At 39.2% G+C, this 20884-nt stretch overlaps 2 protein-coding genes across 10 annotated transcripts in view; one reads left to right on the plus strand and one right to left on the minus strand.

Annotated features, from left to right (window-relative positions):
* Smr (nuclear receptor corepressor smrter) overlaps nt 1-20884 on the plus strand; it is a 61870-nt gene that overhangs the window by 18131 nt on the left and 22855 nt on the right. For all 9 annotated transcript variants that reach the window (XM_078183342.1, XM_078183343.1, XM_078183344.1 and 6 more), the window contains one exon: nt 2096-2358. In XM_078183342.1, coding sequence (XP_078039468.1) covers nt 2096-2358 — 263 coding nt within the window. The remainder of the gene's footprint in view (nt 1-2095; nt 2359-20884) is intronic.
* LOC144471374 (uncharacterized) lies at nt 3622-8799 on the minus strand. Its single transcript, XM_078183346.1, has 4 exons — nt 8472-8799; nt 5930-6416; nt 4163-5197; nt 3622-3725 (listed from the first exon to the last, which is right to left on the minus strand). Exons 1-4 carry the CDS (start codon nt 8797-8799, stop codon nt 3632-3634), a joined length of 1944 nt encoding a protein of 647 aa, XP_078039472.1. The 3' UTR covers nt 3622-3631.

The raw sequence follows: 20884 nt of genomic DNA on the forward strand, positions 1-20884 counted from the left end.
TATTATTATTATTATTGTTATTAATATTCTAATTATAATTGCAGCTATTAGTATTATATTTCTTATTATTTAATTATTAAATCTAACGCCTATAGATCTAATTCCTTATTCTTTTTAGTACACGATTTGATTCGAATGGTGGACATGTACGGATCTGATGTCAAAAGGAGACAATATAGTATATCTCAATTTGTTTCTATCCTAGAATTTTTTCGGGTGTTTCGTGTTCTAGTTTGTTTAAAATCTTTATGTCGTGCTTCAAGAGCTTCCTCAGAAAGTTGTCCTATTGGTACTAATGCATATTAAATAATTTCAGCTTCGTGAATTAATAATTTATGTACGGAAGGTGGCATGTAATACCACCCATAAGTTTGTACATAATATTTTGCTGTATTTTATATATTCTTGAAATTTGTATATATCTATTTTATGAATTGATGATATTACTTGCAACAAAGTACGGATTCCCTAAATTAATAATAATAAAATAATTAATAATAAATAATATCAATAATAATATTATCAATAATTAATTAGTCTTATCGAAATCGTAACATAGTAAGTGTTATGATCTAAACAGTTCCTTCGAATAAGGCGGATGTTTAACTCTTCTCTTCACGGAGTTTGGAGATAGGCGCGCTAACGCGTCCAGCGTTAGGGACTTTAAACAAGTATAATTTGAAAAGGTGGACGAAGCTGGAATAGTTTTTTTTTAGTCGTTTAGAGGAAGCTGTCCTGAATATATTCCAATTTATCACAGGGTGGGATTCAGTGGGACTTGAAAGATATTCTCTACCGAATATAACAAATTTGAAGAATTTGTAACAGTTTATTTGACAATATTTTCCCAGCACATTTTGTGTTGAAAATTATTATTACAGGAATGAATTTTAATCGCAAAAGGATCCCCTTTAATGCAAAAAAAGTTTGAAATCAAAATATTAGATGGTTACGTCACAACATTGAAAAGAAGACATGCAGTTATTTTTGACGAAAACCACTATTCTTAGGAAGTCCGACTTTAAACCATTATTTCTATTACAAAATTGTATTAAATCATGCAAACATTTTTATTTTCGAGGTTGGTAGACATTTAAGAAGAAGTATATATTAAATTTAGATCGATATGCGAAAGTTCATATTTTGGTCAAATGGCACACCTTGCGTCAATCCGGACCACTGTGTGGCGTCCCCGCATTGGCCTTTTGAGTTTGCTGAATAGCCAGAAGTCGCACAGAGCCAAATCAGGCGAATGCGGTGGTTGCGGAACGATATCAGTCAAGTTTTTGGCAAAAAAGTCGCGAAGAACCAATGCAGTATGACATGGTGCATTATCATGATGACTTTTGGTTGTTTACAAAAACACGTATAACTCGGAGATAATTAAACCTTTTGACAAACAGACGCTTGGCAAATGTTATAGACAGTCCACCAACCTAGGAAAAAAAAAATAAAAAAAGAATAAATAAAGAATTTACATTTTATAAACAAATTCACCTTACTTTTTGTTCTCAGTATTATAAGATAGGAAAAAATAGTAAGACAGCAATAATACAATTTCATTCTTGTTTACGTTATTTTGGGTTTACTGAATGTGTTAGTACAATGTGTTAGTACTAAAATTAGTACTAAACCAAGAAAAATATTTACACTTTTGTTAATGACTATTTTATTATATACATATTAACAATTTTATTATATACATAACCTTGACAATCTTATTTGTAAGTATAAGTAGATTACGGTTTTTGTACGTTTGTGACGATAAACGCGGTTTTTATGTGTTTATGGCAATAATTAACTTGTCGAACACAAAACTGTAAAGGCATTATACGAATCATTGATATTGTTACATTATTTTCATATTATCAAAATTACAAAAGAGTAAAGTCTAAAATTTCATCTATCTTACGTTTCTTACAATTAACTTTGATAATTTTTATTTTGCATACATGTAATAGTATTTGCAGTCTAGGATCTAACTTACAACTTACAGTAAATTATTATTTATCTCTTTTTCGTGTAGAATCATTCCAGTGCTATTTTGTCATACTTCCGCCAAATTAGCTTACACTCTGACCATTGACTGTTGCAGTATCGACGGGAAGAGCACGCTATCGTCGTCGACGTCGTCGTCGTTGAGTGTGAACGCAACAAACACGGTAAACACGACAAACGCGACGGCGATACATATGGATTTTAAAGACTCGAACAAAAAGAAGCCGGTCAACAGGGAAACGAACAGCAGTGGCATGACCGGCGTGGTGACCGCCAGCAGAATAAAGGAGAAGAAGAAGGACAACCACGCGACGCCAATGGAGACTAGCGACGAAGAGGCCCAGTCGATGGACGCTATCGGTAAGTTTAACTGAATTATTCAAGTAGTTGGCAGCCTTTTTTGTTTAACGAGTGCAGGACCGGATCGTATTAATTTTATAAAAACAAAGTCGTACTTGAAGGAAACCTGACATTTTCTTTTAGTCTCACACCGAGGTTCAATGTGATCGAACACTAAAGAGATCAGTCGAATAACATAAAATAAGACTTTCGTAATGATTGCGAATTATTATGAAGGCAAAAAATTGGTAAAATTAAAATTTGGTCACTTCACGGTAGAAGTTAACATTATTTTTAATCATTATTAGTTATTTAACATTGAAGTTTTCAGTCGACGTTATCGTGTAATTGATTACAATGCTGAATTCATTAATTGAATTTAAATGATTACACTGGTCACAGGTGTTCCATGATCCACTCTCGACTCTCACGAACTAGACTGTTTTTCTCATCTACATAATGTTCTATGCAATCAACTCACGGCCTGATTTCAGCAAATTTTTTTTTCAAAAATTGTTCTTCGACTATATTCAGCTTCCTCGGAACTTTATCAAATCTTGCTGAATCGAACGAATTGCTGGAAAGAAAATTCTACATTACCTTGCAATTTTTTGCATATGTCTGCTCTTTCTATAAATTTGATGCTCATTGAAATATTTGCAACCTACTCACAAACATGTGTTAACTTTTCTGTTGACGGTCCGGTTTGATGATACATTTTTCATAAGAAGAAATTAGAAAATTAACCAAATTGTGCATTCGAGAGATTTATTTGGGTTCTTGGAAAAATTTATACAAACTTGTTTAGTAATGTTCAAATACTGATTAATTGTCGATGGATATTAATACTTATCGATCGTTTCATACGAGCATTTTGTTGACAACATGTGTATGATTGTACTGTTTTCTTAATTTTGCATTTTCATAATTACAAAGCAATACAGAGAGGAGAAATCATCGCCGGATGAAAAATTTTCCCATTACATTATTATTACAAGAATCGTACGATTAAAGAAGTTTTATTCTATTAAGTTTATTATACCAGTTTTTTTAGTTATTATACTAGTTATAATTATTGTTTTACAATGTCTGATTTGGAGAAACGTAGTCCTCGAATGCATTAGTATTATCCTCGAATACATTGATCTGAAATTCACTATGCTATTTTAAACTTTTGGAAGGACTTGGAACGGTATGCGTAATCAGGAATGTATACGCAGCGACACTTTCCATTATGGTATTTTAATTAATTTGGTTTTACAATGATTCATTATTTTATGGAAGTCAATCGTAGCTAGTTTCTGTGATACAACGTCGCTACCGAAACATTTGCTGGCGATAAATGTTTTGCTTGAACAAAGCTCCTCTTCGCCGGAAGCGTAGAATTCCTGCAACAGAAACCCAGAATCCAACGTCAGTTCATACATTTTAAATCCATCGCAACGGCCTGTTTTTAGACTGTTTATCGAAAGAAACCCAAAGCGCACACGGTATTTACAGTTTGGAACACAGCTGCAGTCATTTCGGTTCAACAGCGTGTAACAATGTGTGGCAAACGACAATAATTACGGTGTAGCTTGAGCTCGAAATATACAGACTGCGACAAGTTCTCGTTAATACTATGTCTGCGACGCGGACAATCTTAAACGTTTCGTAAAATTAAAATGTTTCGTTCTAAGGGGATTAGAAAAACATAATAGACTTTATAAAAAATAATAGATTATCATAAAAATAAATTTACGGACATGTGTCGGTGACGCGGTGGTGACAGTATTAATTCCACAAATGGTACAGATCTCACACCTTATTCCCGCAAGTCGCTCACGGTTTCTCGTTGGCCGCGGCAGCGGTGTTCGACTCCTGATCCTCGCCGGTTCCTCCGGTTTCCTCCGGCTGCGGCCTTTCGTTCGCGTGGCACAGCTTCCGGTGTTTGTGGACGAAGTAATAGCTGGGGAACTTGCACCCGCAGATCTTGCAGGGATAGTACTGCACGTTCAGGTCGAGTAGCCTGACCTCTCTGCGGTTCCTCTGCGGCTCGGGCCTTTGGCCGGTGCCGACACCGGACGACTCGTTCAACCTGGTCGGCAGCAAGTGCCTCTTGGTGTGCTTCCGGTAGCAGTATTGGGACTTGAATGTGTGTCTGCAGTATCCGCAGGTGTAGCTTCCGCCGGCGGCGTTGCTGGCCTCGGTGTCGATCGCCACAGCCATCGGGTCACAACCGTTCCCGGTCGGTCCTCCGTTCTCGTCGTTCTCTCTGCTGGACGTGTTCTCCACTTCGAAGCACCTTTGCAGCCTCGCCTGGGAGGCCGGGCTGCTCCCGCAGGAAGCCGACGGCGAGTAGTTCTCGTTGAGAACCCGATGGAACTTGATCGGGCCGTCGCAGCAGGCCACGTCGTACACCACCGACAGCACACCGTTCGACGACTCGTTCCCGTTCGCGGAACTCGACCTGCCGCGCTTCTTTTTCACCGACTTGCCGCTCCGATCAGTGTCCTCGTTCGTTCTCTCACGGTTGCGAGTCACGCCGCCTTCGTCCACCAACGGCGATGGGCTTCGTTTTTTCGGTTGTCCGCTCTTCGAGTTTGATGGCTTCTCCTCTTTCGTCTGTCGCTGATCCGACTCCGACGACGATTTATTACCCGGGTTCGATGGTATCGAGGACTGCGATTCGGAGGACGGTGCCGGCGATACCGATCGAGACGGGGACACTGGTCTCGTGGACGTGGAACACGCCAGTGCACTAAACGCTGCCACGCTGTATGATCTCGCCATGCTCTCCGGCGATTTCTGTCGGCTCTCTCGACACGGACCTCGGCTTCTGTCGAACTGATGCGGCGTCGGCTTCGGCGAGGGCACATCGCTGTTGCAGAGAAATTTTTAGGGGTTTCGATTCCGCCTCACCGTGATCCACCGAGCACTTGGCAATTTTTTTGTCGCGGCTCGCTTTTCATTATCTTTGGTCGTCGGCGTTTGGACGATCCTGATCTACGAACTTGTTCGGAGCAGCGACAAAAATGTCAAGTGCACAGCCGATTCGGCGACAAAGATCGACACGGTGTAATCGTGTTTTCTTTTTGAAGATTCACGATCTTTTGCGAAACCGAAACGTTTTTGCTTGGTTAACAGGAAATTGATTGGATCATTGCTTAATTGCGCACTGGATGGAACATAGCACTACACAAAGAACACGCGATCTCTGAAATATTAAGATATCAACTGAAAAATTCACTTGCCGCGTATAACTGCTAACAGTTGCCTCGATACTTATAGGAAGAGTACTCTTACCCCCGATACGATTCTAATCGGTAGGCTGCGAACTTAATACATTTATGACAGAAATGAGTGTATCGGGCAGAGAACAGCAAATATATAGTATTTGAAGTCATTGTTACATCGCTTTCGACTAATTCAAATTAGTAAGAAACGAAATCAACGTTTATATAGCTTTTCTGTATCTTGTAAATATTAGTGTAGGCAATTTTAATTCCGCATCACCAATCTGATGCTAGATGGCCGAAATTATCACGACAGGGACGATGTTTCGAAGTTTCGGTGCTTAACGCGATACAAGGTCCATGGAACAGGTCCAAACCTGTTGTAACGCGTGGTGGTTTCTTGTCCGGTGGAGGTCGGGACCACGGAAACGTTCAGTGGGACCGTTGATTGCATCAGCACCGATGGTTGCAGTCGCGGCAGGTGCGATAATCCCATGGCCGCAGGAGCCGGCGGCACGGTCGGCGGATAAAGCGGCGTCGTCGGCCAGCACATACTCGGCTCGATCATCAGCCGGTTCGGAATCGGTCTGAGGATGCTTCCGGCGCCCGGCGTCGACGTCGACATGGACATAGAGGTTGACGTGAGGGTCGAGGTCGGGGCGACCGGTACCGGGACGGGGACTGGTATCGGTGTCGGTAGAGGCGGCGGGCCCCTGAGCCGCAGCAATGCTGCACGGCACTGCTCGAGAGCACCAGGCATGTGCAACAAATGCGTGGCCAACAGCACGCTGTAAACGTTGTCCAGCGTCACTTCCAGCCGGCCCGTGTACATGTAGTTCAATAGGGGCGCGAACGCTTCTCCGCCTGTAAGTTACCATTCGACGGACCGATTGCTCTCTCTCACTCTCACTTTCTCTCTCTCTCATTCTTTCCCCCTTTTGCGACTCTCATGTGGCACGTTACCACCGCGATACGTTGCCTGGGTCTACAAATCCGCGTCACATCTCGCAAAATCACTGCGACGTATTCCAGGTAAAAGTGTCTCGCAGACTCGTAGAGACAACTGCGGATATTCTCCCATAAACTGACGACGCGTTTTGTCATATTCACCACCACTGGCGCACGTGTGTGGCGTAGCTTATGTGAAAATAGATAAACGTTGGTTTTTAATTTCATAATATCCAGGAAGCTTACAATCTTGTTTTGCTGTTTAAATGTTTCGTAACAGAGATGTATTTAATCAAGGAGGGTAAATATCGAAAGAAACGATGCACGCGAACATACTAGAATCAGCGAGCAAAATTTCCGGAATGCGTGAATAACAATAAAGTAATTTGCTGCTGTTTCGTACGTTTTGCTGAATTGTGTCATAAGGTATTCTTTACGAAGACACCTGCTTGTAGAATATGCTCGCATTGCTTTGCAGACAAAACACCTCTTTGTTCAGACCTTTTCTTCTTCTATCGTGATTGTTCATTTTATATTAATTCAATGTTTGTCCTCAACTAGAGCACTCTAGTTATCCAGATAAATTTTCCTTTGATCCTCGTCTTCAACAATAGCATATCTGGAGTAGTACGAAAGTCGAGAAACAAGAGGGGATCAAAATAGACCCAGGCATCGTTGATTAGTCGTCACAGCAAAGTTGCCGCAAAACGTTCGCTCGACGAGGGTTAAACGGTATCGTTTGCACTCTCCGAAACGAACGAGTGAATAAAATGGGAAATCTGGAACTAAACCTCTCGCTACCAACAGCAACAGAGTATACGATTTTGCGAATGTTAATCAATTCAAAATAAAATTATTGTTATAGTTGTCCAATTCATTTGAAATAACAGTCTTGTAGAATGATTTTGATGAAGTAGCCGTTTATGGAGTTTTGAAATGAAATTTCTGGAAGAATATACAATTATAAAATTCCAAATTGGCTTTAAACTCATCCACGAAATTGCAAACAGAATAAAAGCGAAACCGGGTGATAGCTGACAAAACGAATTAAATTTCTAAAGTCATTTCTTTTAACGCTTTACTTACTCAATCACTGAGCTACGTATAAAAGAAACTCGATAATTTTAGTTCTGATTACAATCTCAAAACAAGTTATATTGTATGAATCTAAATAATTTATTGAATCGTGAATTTAGTCGACAGATTATGTCAAGCTCTATTAACATCTGGTCGACTAAGATCTGTCACTTAAAATACACAAAAACTGTTTCTTCTATAAAAAAAACTGTTTCAAACAAATGTTGTGTAGTGCAGAATGAAATATACACCAACATAATTAATTTTCGTCTATATTGCTTTTTTATCACGATTTAAAGTTCTGTTTTGAATTTTTTAATTATAATTTATAAAATTTTATTCCGCTACTGAAAAAGAATGTAAAACCAAATAAAAAGCTATAAGACAATATGGATCCAAAATTCAAAACCTATCGCGATATTAATTAATATATGTTCAACGTAGAAGATGTTCAAAATGTTGCCTTTTCTGATCAACGTACATTTTGAAAATGACCATTAAATTTCGATAAAATAACAATATAGACAAAAAGTAATTGCATTAGTGTATGTTCTTTTCCATGTCCTTCAACTATGGTTTCAAATTTTTGCTATAAAAGAAACGAGTTTCGAGTAATTTAGGTGGCAGATCTTGACGTACCACCTTGTATTTAAAGAATCCTTAACTCTTCACTTTTGACTTCAATAAAAAGATGGAAAAATATCGATACATAAAGTATTAAACAGCTGTCGACATTTGCATCGATTTCGGACAATTATTTTTGTAAAAATACCATGATTGGATCGTTTATCAAAACGAAATTCGACCGTTGTATCAATACAGTTGTATCGGCATCGTTGCAGCACGACACGTGCCAGTAGCGAGAGGGTTGAACTCGATTGCCCGGCAATTTACCGATAGAGGAGACCGAAACCGATGTAACCGGTCTCGGCGATTGTCCCGAAAGGTTGGTTGTGGTGACCGCGATAGCCGTTGCTGGCATGTTGCTGCAAGAGGCAACGCTCGCGTTCGCACTGACATTCGGGGACGCGGCAGCGCTGCTCAGCAGAGCCTTCAAATAGCCGCTGTGAGCAGCCAGGACTCCCTTGTGAGCGACAAACTGGTGTTCCCCTTCGTTCCCCACTCGAACCACGGTGTCGGGAGGTGACAGAGTCTCTTGTAGCCTGGAGTAACTGTCCCCGGCAACACTGTCGCCGAACCAGGCTCTGTACAGGCTGTACATTCTCGAGAACCCGATCCAACGACTCGATTAACTTGAGTACCGTTCCGGAGACTCGGCTGTTCGACCGATCGGATATAATCGAGACATAGCAGCACAGAAAGATCACGAGAAAAACATGCGGAGGTGTTTGGTTTCCTTTGCTGGGACCGCGATTAATCCAGATCTGGACGCGTCACGGCGCGGCTCGTCGACAAGTTTACGGCGCGATTCGTTGACGCAGCCCGGAAGTGCCCGCGATTGTCTCTCGTCGAGGAGCGTTTTGGCCGCGGATGAGAGAGTGCACCTGCGGGTGCCGCCGCGATCGAGCGTGATTTGAACGCCCGGAGTCGGCCGCGGGTTTCATCCGCAGCCACCGCCGCCACCACCGCGATGTCGCGGCCGAGCTTGTAGATTCGCTTGCTTTTTCAAGTGGTTCGGTTCTACCACCCTTTGCCTCTTCCTCCTCCAGACGGCCCGTATCAACCAGTCCCTGTGCAGACCGCCCCAACCCCCGAACGCCAGAGATCCGCCCCCGACGAGTACAGATTGGTTGTACCAGCTCAATTACGGCAGGACCGCACGTGCGCCTGCTGCTCATGTGTGCACAATCCGTGTGCGGGATTCTCGGTGCCCTCTGTCTTCGCCTCTCTCTCTCTCTCTCTCTCTCTCTCTCTCTCTCTCTCTCTCTCTCTCTCGCTGTCTCTCTCCATCTTTATCTAACTATCTCTATCTATCTTTTTATTTGTCCCCATCTCTCTCTTTTTCTCCCCCACCGTCGCCTATCCGTGTTTCTCTATCTTTATCTTCTCTTCGCGTACTCTTCCCTTTCTCGGTCCATCGATGGAACGAATCGTCGCGAGTTTCTTTCGACAAGCGGTCCTCCTTCGAACGAAATTGTCGAGAGAAATGTAAATGGGACGATAGGTTCGATAAGGGCGCGAGGTCGCCGCAAAGGAGTGCATACCGTTCCGGAGTTTCATTTTAATAATAGTAAACTTCGAGAAGTACACCGTAGCCTGACGTTCGTTTTAAATTCTTCATTTTTGCGAATTTTCGCAATCGCGGACATTGTTTTGGGTCTTTTGGAAGAGTTTCTTTTTAATTGTTTGCAGTTTCGAGTGGTCATTTCGAGATATTTTTTATCTGTTTTTTCTTTTTTACGATTTCTAGTATTATAAAAGGATTTCTATGACCATACATTATAATTACACTATAACATTAACACGTTCTGTGAAAACCAATGAATTTTGAAAAAATCCATTTTCCATGTTCAACATTTTCAAGACTAACAGTAAGATTTTGATAAGAATTATATAATGAGAATTTTTAGAACTTCAAACCAGTTTCCTTCAAATATATAAGAAAATTTTGTAAAAGTGAATTTTTAGAAAGGTATTAACCCCTTGAACGGAAATGACAAGTCCAGCTCGTCATAAACTTTCCTGAACAAACTGACAATGACGAGCTGGACTCGCCAGAAATGATTGAGGTTTGATGCTTTTTATGAGAGCAGTATCTGTAAGTCATATCGAGTCTATTGCTTTGATATACTTGTGTGCATGCTTCTAGTTACCGTTAGAATGTAATTTGTATAAATTATTGAAATCGATTTCGTTGAAATTAGTTTAAAAAAAGAAAAAACTAAAAAAATTTAGAATCTCGTCGATTCTAACAATTAAATTTTTACTAATTTCTATGAGCAAAGGGCCAAACTGTTTCCCGTCTGTTATTATATGTTGTATATGTCAAATCACTTTGTTATAACTGTCTCCATCAGTATTATGTGTTAGTAATTGGACGCTGTATCGTTTGAAATCTATTATGCTGTGTTATTGGGTTAATCCGTCCTCTAGGGTACTCGAAAAGCATTAGTTCATGGTTAGTGGAGATTGGTATGGGTTATGGCTACCTTCCTCTAGTGTTAAATCTACATCTCTGACTCGATGCAGCTAATGAAATGAGCTCTATATATGAAGGATGTTTCGTAGTTTTTTAACGAACATTTCAGATTGATTTTACACCGTATAACAAATATCACTCTCAACTAGAATGCTACCTGAACTTGATGCTTATCTGTAGAATCTGTAGAGTCCACACCCGTTTGAGATGCAGCGGATACTTATTATTCATTTAAAATCTAAATTTTAGATTCAATTAATTTCTGATTTTCCTTGAAACAACTTTCTGCAACATTTGTATATTTTACCGTGAGAATCAACGTACAACGAAACACATGATTTTTTTAGGCTATCAATTTGTAAATCGAGTTTTTTTCTTTAGAATTTTGAAGCGTATCACTTTTGATTGTTTGTTCATAAAGCTCATTAATTACATCTTAATGAAAAATCGATTTATTCTTATTTTTATAGATATAGACGGATGTTCAAACTATCATATCAAATTATTCGTAGAAATATCTGGTCATCGTTATGAGTAACATTCTGTAATTAACATAGTACTAGATATAAATCACCGTTGCAAACGGTATTTAATCAACTACGTGTTTTAAAACAAATCGTTTCTTAATTTGAGTAGTGTGCATACAAAAATGGAGAGAAATCGCGATCGACGTTATTCGATCCGAATAGAACAGCTCCTCTCTTCGAATTGATGTGAATGGCGTCGACGTGTTCCAATGAGAATTGCTCGACGAGAAAAAGCACGAAAGGAAAGCCTCGACTATTATTGATTCAATTACTCCTGCGGACATTCGCAATACACGATATCTTTTTTTTTCAAATCTCGTATCGTCACGTTCGTTCGATTCGTCATCACGGTACGGTTGTTCCGGCGGTGTTTCCGACTTGCGCAAGTTAGACTTCCCCCTCTTGTAAATTGTCAGACAAGTTCGCTTTGCACGACAGTCGTTGCGTCGACAATTTTAATCGCGAATCACGAGCCGGCAAGAACAAACAATGAAACCGCGGGACCATAGCGAATTATTTATGAGGTGAGATGTAAGAAGCCGTAACAATGAAATCAGGATTTCATAAATTGCGCATAAATTGTTCCACCGATTTTTCGCAAATACTAAATACTTTTGGTTCGGTTTTTGTTATGAATTTTTCTGACTCATAATGTCATGTCAACGAGACGTTTTCATTCGAAAACCATCGCTACCTTCCTTCCAGTTTCATTACTGGAATTTCATTTCGTTACTGAAAATCTCTAACTGGACCATAGCTTAATTCTCCTTTCACAATTATGAACTCTTATACTGTATTTAAAAAAGGATCTAACTCTTAATTAATTATTAGACTGTCAAATTTATGCATCTCTGGCAAAAATAAGCGAAACACAGATTAATGAAGACATTGAAAGGATTCTTGTTACACTAGTTCCAATCTATTGAAACTATTCGAAGCAAAATTTGTCTTTAGCTATTGTTCTGTGCAATTGAGGCATATAATTTACATTTTGCAAAAAAATTCGCAATCAATTAATTAGTCACAATTTGGTTACACAGTTTCACCATGCGTTCCCGAAGAAGTGGTGACACCACTGCGGAAAATATCCAGAAAAACATGGACACCTAAATCTTCACTTTCGCGTGACATATTCTATTTAGTTCTTGCAATCACACGAATCGCTGGTTTCTTTTCGCGCTCAGTAAACCGTGAAAACGGCAGAGGTCGCGCCGTCCTCTATGTCTCGGCTATCGTAAGTTTAAGTGGACGAATGCGACTATGATTACCTTAACAAATATTTCTTCGAGAAGTTTAAACATCACCCTTAATATGATTAGTCAATGCGTGTCCAATAGTATTGTAGCAACAGCTGGTTAAAGTAAGCGAACAAATTTTTGCCCGAGTCTTGCATTTAAACTGCGGATAAAGCTCGAATTCTTCAAAGTTTTTACACGAATCATACATGCATCGCATTCAATGTAGTTCGACGACGTTAAATCGTTAAACATGTATTTACTATTCCGCATAAGCTTCTATAAAGCGGTCATTCTAAATACATTAAACAATTGGTCTACTGTACATACAATGAAGTCAAATCGGTGCCATAATTATGCCGACTATATTTGGGAACAGCCGGAGCAGAAGACACCATTAGATGACACTGCGAGTAAATACCATAATTCAATTGACCATAATCATGATCATTTCAGTACGTTCTATATTCTTTGAAATGCCTGCAATGATTAAAATGAAACGACATGAAACAGACTTACTGATGAATACAAGAATGCACGCGCTCGAACTCAAGAAATACCTTAGAGCCTTTGTGAAAGGTAGTTGGATGCAGATATCGACAATTGTTTTTTCTCGGAAAAATTCTCGATTTTTGAATTCGTAATATATAATTTAATCTTAATACAAATTTTACAAAATTTCATCTTAATAGTATGTATTCAGTTTTGTCCACTTTACCTTTATTTTTATTTCCACCACTTTATCTTTATTTCCATTCGTAATTGTAACGCATCCTCAGCAAAATACAGTGTACGAGTTGGGATCATTATTTAGGAAACAGTCTTAACTTTAACATAAAAGAAATAGTTGCTAGCAGTTGGTGTTGAAGTTTTTTTGAATAATTAACATCCATAATGAAATGTTTATTTGTTCAATTGGGTTCGGTATTTGTATGTTTAGTGTTTAAATTTTATAATTATAATTTCATTTATAGATATCGTTAAAGACTAATTATCATTACTTATCCTGTTTTAATAAGATTGCATACAAGAAAGCTTATTGTAGAAAATCATAGGTTGAATATAAATATGTAATTTGATTCAAGAAATATTTTTCACCATTTTTGGGTGCTTTCTGCCCCATAGTACGCCGTTTACCGCATCGTTCCGTGGCGCGTTGGCGAGGGAGCCTAACCGAAATGATAATTCGTGATTGTGTGGTAGCCGGGAAAGTGTTGAAAAACCAACGAAAATATTTGACGGCGAGTATAGACGAGAGGCTCGTGTTCGCCTCGAAAAGAGGAAGGATCTTTTCGGGATGCGTCTTTTTCCGGTTCCCCTCGGCCTCTTTCTCCTTCTCTACCTCCTGTTTCCTCTATCTCCCTGCCCTCTGATGTTTTTCATCAAATTAACTCGCGGTACGAGTACTCTTTCTCCACGGTGTTTGCATAATATCGTTTATAATTCACGTTGCGCTGAATTCCACTTTATTCCGGTCGGTAGTCCGCGCGCACAAGCGTGCGCTTGCTTCACTCGCTTTACTAGCTCGCTCTCTTCGCTTTCCGACTCTTCGCCGCCCTGCTATTAATCGGATATCATCGTGCTCTTTCTCTCCGCGAGCACTTTGTCTGCCCGGAGTGCCGAAATTCCTCCAACACGTGTTAAACGCAACAATACTCTATACATATTTCTGGAAAGTTTGTTGCGCTTTGCGTTACAAGAACAGACTTTGGCACGTTTCAGTTGACATTATTCCAAATGTTATTTATTTTTAAAAATAACATGTTTCGTTCCATAATTACATCCATCTCTGTGCTCACTTTTGAAATACATCTGTTTGAAATGCTATTACAAATAGCATGTTATTACTATGTTATAACTGTTCGAAAGAATTATTGGATGTACATAATTGTGATATTATTCTTATTCGGAACTATATGGTGATATGTCCAGCTTTATGTCTGGATACTCACCGACATTCCCGTGTGATAAAAGGGCTTATATGACCCTGTTAAATGATTTATTCGTTAATAAGGAACACTTATCTGAAGAATATTATAGTATTAAGAAAATATAAGAAATATTTCCAAATAATGCGTGAAGTGCATTACATTTTACGTTGTTTTTACCCATTAAAACTTAACGTGGCCATATGATACCAATTCTAATTTGCACAATTTAATTTTAAACTCTACTATTACATTTTTATATAGGCCAAAGGTGGTCAGGATATATTATAAAAAATTGTGTAACAAACATCACAACATGTTTGTATATTTAACCCTTTGCACTCGAAGCCATTTTAACTGGAAATCTGAAGTAATTTTTCTGGCTTTGTAGTATTTCCATTTTATATAACAATGTATATTTTATGCATATGTAATTGATTCTCGTCATTCGTTTTGACAGAACATAACCTTAACAATTCCTAAAATGTAAACTTTATTAGTATAAAGATTATTTTGCAATGTGATAGAACAATTTTATGGTGCCTCACAGTCACCACTCAAGTGCAAAGGGTTAATAGCCGCGAAATAGTTATTTCAACCCGTTTAGTTCATTCTCTATATACATTGTAAATATTTTATTACTTTAAGCATGATAATACATATTCTCATTACGAAGAAAAATGCTCCCGTTTTGAAACGAGTTAAAGAAAAGTTAAATCCTCGGTTAATAGGTTAAAAAATTTATGTTTGCCGGCCACATTACAAAAAAATTACGTTGTCCGGAGAGGGCTAATAATCGCGGACCTAGTCGCCTGTCCGATGACGTACGAACGGCACTGCGAGTATTGACGGTGGATGTTGTGCCGTGAAACGAACGCACACGCTAGCAAGAATGAGTCGCCACCGATTCCGAATAGAGCACGGCGATTACGCACATTTCCCTGGAGAACGAAGCTTCAAACCGGGAGTTAACAGACGCGGTCCCCTCTGTTCCTTCGTTTCCCCACCAGAATTCCAATCCCCGCCTCCCCATGTTGCCGTTTGCATCGTCCTAAACCGTTCGCATCGCGATCAAGACCGACGAACACCATTGCGATCGTTTGCACGGTTATTATTGCCATTGTCCCCGGATTCTGTCGTCATCTCGCCGCAACTATCATTAGTTGGGAAACATTTGCGATCTTCCATATTTCCAGGCGACCACAAACGTGTTACTTCGACGCTAGTCTATGGTTACGTTTCTTACATGGCCATATATGGAAATAGGGCTTTCATCTTATTTGGAATCACCGCGTGAAATTGTTCTATGAACGATCAAACAATTTTCAGTGTGTTTTCACTAACGTTTTATCTACCGGTGATATAATAGTGGAATTTTTAATCACTGAAATATATAATAATACGAAAACTCTAAACAATCATTTTCTAGGCGATAATACTAAACGATATTATTTTTTATTATGTTAAGGGAGACGTTTTGTTGGTATACGATAGAACTAGTTAGAAAGATACACCCTATAAATAGTTAGTTCCACTGAATAATTTATTAACTAGTTTTTAAATGTCAACTTTCAAAAACTATAATAAAATCGACGGTAGATTATATGTTGACAGGGATAGTAAAAAGTATTTGATACTGCGAAACTCATTTTATGTGAACTCTATTTATGTGAATCGCATTTGTACGAAATCTATTTAGATGCATTTAATTTGTATGAACTCGATGTCTATGAACTCTATTGATACGAAATCCATTATGCGAACCCCATCCGTCCTCAACCGAATCCTCTTATACGAACATGAACTCTTATAAAATTTTACACCTTTGAATTTCTTCAAAACCGAAACAAAATTTGATTATTCTCTTATCAAAATCAACACGTATAGTAATCTAAAATTGAGACATGCAAAAAGCAACAATTAAAAAATTGTCACGGACGAGCAAGTTGTAATCAATCTACCTGTGAAAGAAATCACGATGCAAGGAGATAATTATGTGATCTATGCATGTCAAAGTGTTAAAAAGACACCAGAAATAATATATAAAGATACTATAAAGTAACTTAACCCTAAATTGTCTTGATTGGGCCAGTAAACGATAGACATGTCATTCTTGTTCATCACAATAAAGAATATAAGTATTGTATTGAGTATTATGTCGTTTTCCATTTGATCACCGACGGTGTCTTTAAAAAAAAATGAATACCTTGACTATTTAGAGCAGTTGGTTCTTAACACTTGAGAAAAGAAGCGAAGAAAATAATTATATTCGCAGGAGAGGTTGAACGTCTGATCTCGGTCTCGCCTACTATCTATAAAAAATCTCGATCCGCAATTGATCGAATTGATGTAGGCAAGGGTCGACTTTCGGCAGTTGTTCCGCGGATTCCCAGCGGAAACCCGGTTGTAGTAGTACGTGTGACAGCAGTGATGATCGCTTGAATCGCTGGAATTGAAATCGAGGGCAGGGTTGGGCGGGCAGGGCGGGGAGAGGGTAGGAAGGAAATAGCCCTTCGAGCTCACAACGTATAATCGGGAGCAGAAGTGTACACATTGGAGAGGTCGGCATCGCTCTCGGTGGATCCCGGGGAGACGAAAGAACGCTCGCGGTTTAATGCTCCGAGCTCGGTCGAGACAAGCTGAGCAAACACTTTTCGCGATATTACCAGGATCCGAGCGGGCTTTCCGCGGCCTCTCTTCCACGCTCGCTCTCCTCCCTCTCCACCCATGTAATGAAATAAATACTCATCCGCTCGGAAATTCACTCGCTCTCTTTCTTTGCGTTTCATCGGCGCGCGCGATGCCTCCGTTTTTATTCTTCCCTGTTACCTTAATGGAGCCGTTCCACCCTTCTTCTCCCCCGCCACCTTGATATTGTTAGGCGCGATATATGGTATTTCGATTATCAAATTCTAGTACAACGGACTCGCTTATACGACGGCGTACCACAGTATTCGGACACCGTTTAATACCGAACGCACCAACGCCGCTTGAAGTATTCCAATTTTCCATTCGAGGATTGTTGATGTTTGAATGATGCTCTTACGGAAAATAATTCGCCACATGTTTTATTCAGTTGTATATTATGAGAAACGTTTCACAAAGTCTAAACATATGCAATCTTACAACTTGTATGAGATGAAACGGATCAGACACTTTTAGTACTCGGTAGGTTTAGTCTTAAAACGGAATAACATTTTCAACCGGGTATGACGAAGTAATTTGTCATACCAGAGAGACAATTCCAATGGGTATGACGGAATTTTTCGTCGTGAAAATTTTTCGAAGTAGTATGTGAAGCGTACCTAGCGTGACGATAAGGTAACACTTTGAATTTGCCCGGTATAGATTAAGATACCATTTTTAAATTTTTGTATATTACCATACGTAACGACTAGCAAAATATATAAGATTATAATTATGATGAGTAATTGAAATGAGAAACTGGTTATTTGTCTCTGATAAATTTAGTGTTAACTGCACTGTACGAAGATCACCAGACGAAAAACGAAATCTCTACTTAGTTTTTATTTATCGCAATTGATGCAACACGGTTTATGAGTAAGAATGTGTGCAGTGAACAATGTGGTTAAGATGCTTGTGAAATTTCGGATAGGGCCACCTGCGTGATTAGGACATTGGTGGGGAACCATTGTCGTGTGATTAATTTGACCAATGCTTGGGATTCGGAAGAAGATGTCCCTTCGAACGTCTGAGGTAGGGTAGTCGATTCCACCGAGATTCCGCTTCAGTGGGTCAAACGGTTACATCGGGGGTGGAAATCTTGTTCTCATTCAATCAATTCGTATCAGAATGTGAGAATCAATTTTACTCTTCAGCGTTGAGAACATGAAGTGACTGTAAAAGCTACGTCGTATCTACCCGAGTTCAATTCATTTTCAACTAATCTTTTTCTAAATCATCATCTTTTTGCACTCCACACAACTCTTTTGCAGTCTCTCTTAGTTTTTCATTATTTTATTATACCAATATTTATTTGTAAAATTGAATTGATTTTTTTAAATTTAATATCGACTTATATAGACATTTACAAAATAGTATTAGCATTACGAATAGTTAACATGCAATAATTATTTATGAAATCCAATACCGTTTTTATTGTACGAATAAGTAAATTTAGTTTGCAAGAGGTGAATAAAAAGTTTAAGTTGGAGTGCGAGCATATAAATATATACAAAAAAAAACCTCGATTATGCGATCGAGCGATATTTGAATATATTCCACGGGAAAATAATTCAGTCTAAGACGATTGCTATGTAATCTATTGCTTTAATTAATCAACCTTCCTGAACGCTTGGGATGATCGATATTGTTACAGGAAATATATGAGCAGTCGTAAATGAACAAATATAACTGTGGATATTGTTTAAGTTCAATAGCGAAACTTCATCCTGTTCCTCGTTTTTTTTTTTCAAAATAAGTATTATTCACGAGAAAATGGCTAGGCAGTAATAATTTGAACGGTCAGTGTTGCCATTTCCGTGTAGTCAAACGACTGGCCCGACCAGTTTCACAGGCATTTCATTTTACCAGTCATTTGCCACGACCGTTGCGTTTCCAAACATAGGGACGTGTGCCCGCCCATTTATTTATAACGTCGTCATTAGCGACCCCACTTTTGCCGCGTTTACAAATTACCTTGGAAAGAATGGTCCTGCGCGATGACTCTATCGGATCGCCGATTCAATCGGACATGGAGGGTGCGTGTTTGAAATCTCGTAAATGTCAGCCGTGGATCCCGAATTACCATGCTTAAAATTCACACGAAGCATCCGAATTATCAAACGAAAAAAAAGAAGCTTTATAAAAACTGTCAGCTTCTCATCCAAGTATCGAATAGAAGAGCAAATGTCAAACTAATATTCTACAGTTAATTTAGCTCGAATCACTAATTAATTACGTAATAGTAAAATACTGTTTATTTCAAGCAATCATCATTGATGTAAAAATTTGGGTGTCGTTGAATCATCGCTATAAATACGCTGGGTGACAAAAAACTAACCCTTGCATGAAAGTTTAGTTTCATTAAATTCATATTAACTTTTAGTGATATTTCCAAATCGCATAGGATAGCAGATTATTTTCGGACATAATTAATTTTATATTTATTCAATAGGGCATATTAAATTTGTTAAAAATAAATAAAGAAAATCGATAAAAAATCATAGAAAACATAAACAATTTTTTAGATTACGAAAATCTTAGTTTGCGGATTTTATGTATTTATGATAAAATTGGGTTAGTCGAATACATCGCATTAAATACGAGACAAAAATTTAACAAATACTGCTCGATTATTTTCGACTCAATAAAATGTTAATAATGATTGTTTAACTTCTGTTTGTTGCAATTGAGGTAGAGAATTTTTATTTTGCATAAAAGTACACAATCTACTGGTTATCCATACTGCAGATGCATTTGGTAGACTGATATTGGACTATAGATTTTTATGAAGGTGAGGGGTGATTTCGAACAATGTAAGATAGTCAGTGTCAATAACCCTCATTGTTCGAGGTAGCACCATGTAGGCATACGATAAGAGAGTTAAAAGTTAGGCTACAATATCTCGTTTTATGAAGTTTTGAAACGCGGTGCAGTTGGAGAGTCGAACGCAGTAGGGGTTGGTTGGCAAGCACGGTTTGTGGGGGTGGCCGATCGCGGGGCAAAAGGGTTGCAGTGCGCGCGCGCGCGCCCTCTCTCTCTCTCTCTTTTGCATTCTGGTTATTTCTCTCTCTTGCATTCTGGCTATTTCTCTTTGTCTATCTCCCTCTCTTTTGCATTCTGGCTATCTCTCTCTCTCTCTCTCTCTCTCTCTCTCTCTCTCTCTCTCTCTCTCTTTTGCACTTTAGCGATTTCTCTCGGTCTCTCATCCCCGTGCTCTCACTATTTCTTTCTCTCTCTCTCTCTCTCTCTCTCTCTATTTCTCTTGCTTTTTCCTTGTCTCTCTCGACCCTCTCTCTCCCCCTTGCTTTTTCTCTCTTTCCCTCCATTTCTCTCTCTACCTTCCTCTTGCTTCCAGCCTCCCTCTTTGTCACCCGTGCGCGCAGGCCCGCTTTAGGCGCGCGAGCTAATTAGCGTCTTGATTTACTTAATCCCAATTAATGCCTTTGGCTGCAACAGCTCTCGCGTTCCTGTGTGCATTAGACGGTGGAACGTGGTCGAATTCGACGGCAACATGGCTGCGTTTTCGTTGCGCAAATAATGGATTATCCACGTTGCGAGTACACACCGCGCGCGGCACCGTCTGCAGGCCGGAAACCAACGTAATATGTCGTCGTTGCGATTTCTGCGTACACACTGTTTAATTGTCCTTAAACTGTTCCGCGTGGATTTTCTTCTTGCCTGAACGCCGTCGTGCTGCCAACGATTTAACACTTTCGCTCATTCTCAGTCGATGTTATGATTTCAGTTCGACATATTCTTTTCTCTGACGATTACTTTCAAATAACGTAGGATTTGTGTTCTTTGATCGGCGGTTGTTTAAGTTTTTACTAAA

The sequence above is a fragment of the Augochlora pura genome, chromosome 6, assembly GCF_028453695.1.
Source record: "Augochlora pura isolate Apur16 chromosome 6, APUR_v2.2.1, whole genome shotgun sequence".
NCBI classification, from domain to species: domain Eukaryota; kingdom Metazoa; phylum Arthropoda; class Insecta; order Hymenoptera; family Halictidae; genus Augochlora; species Augochlora pura.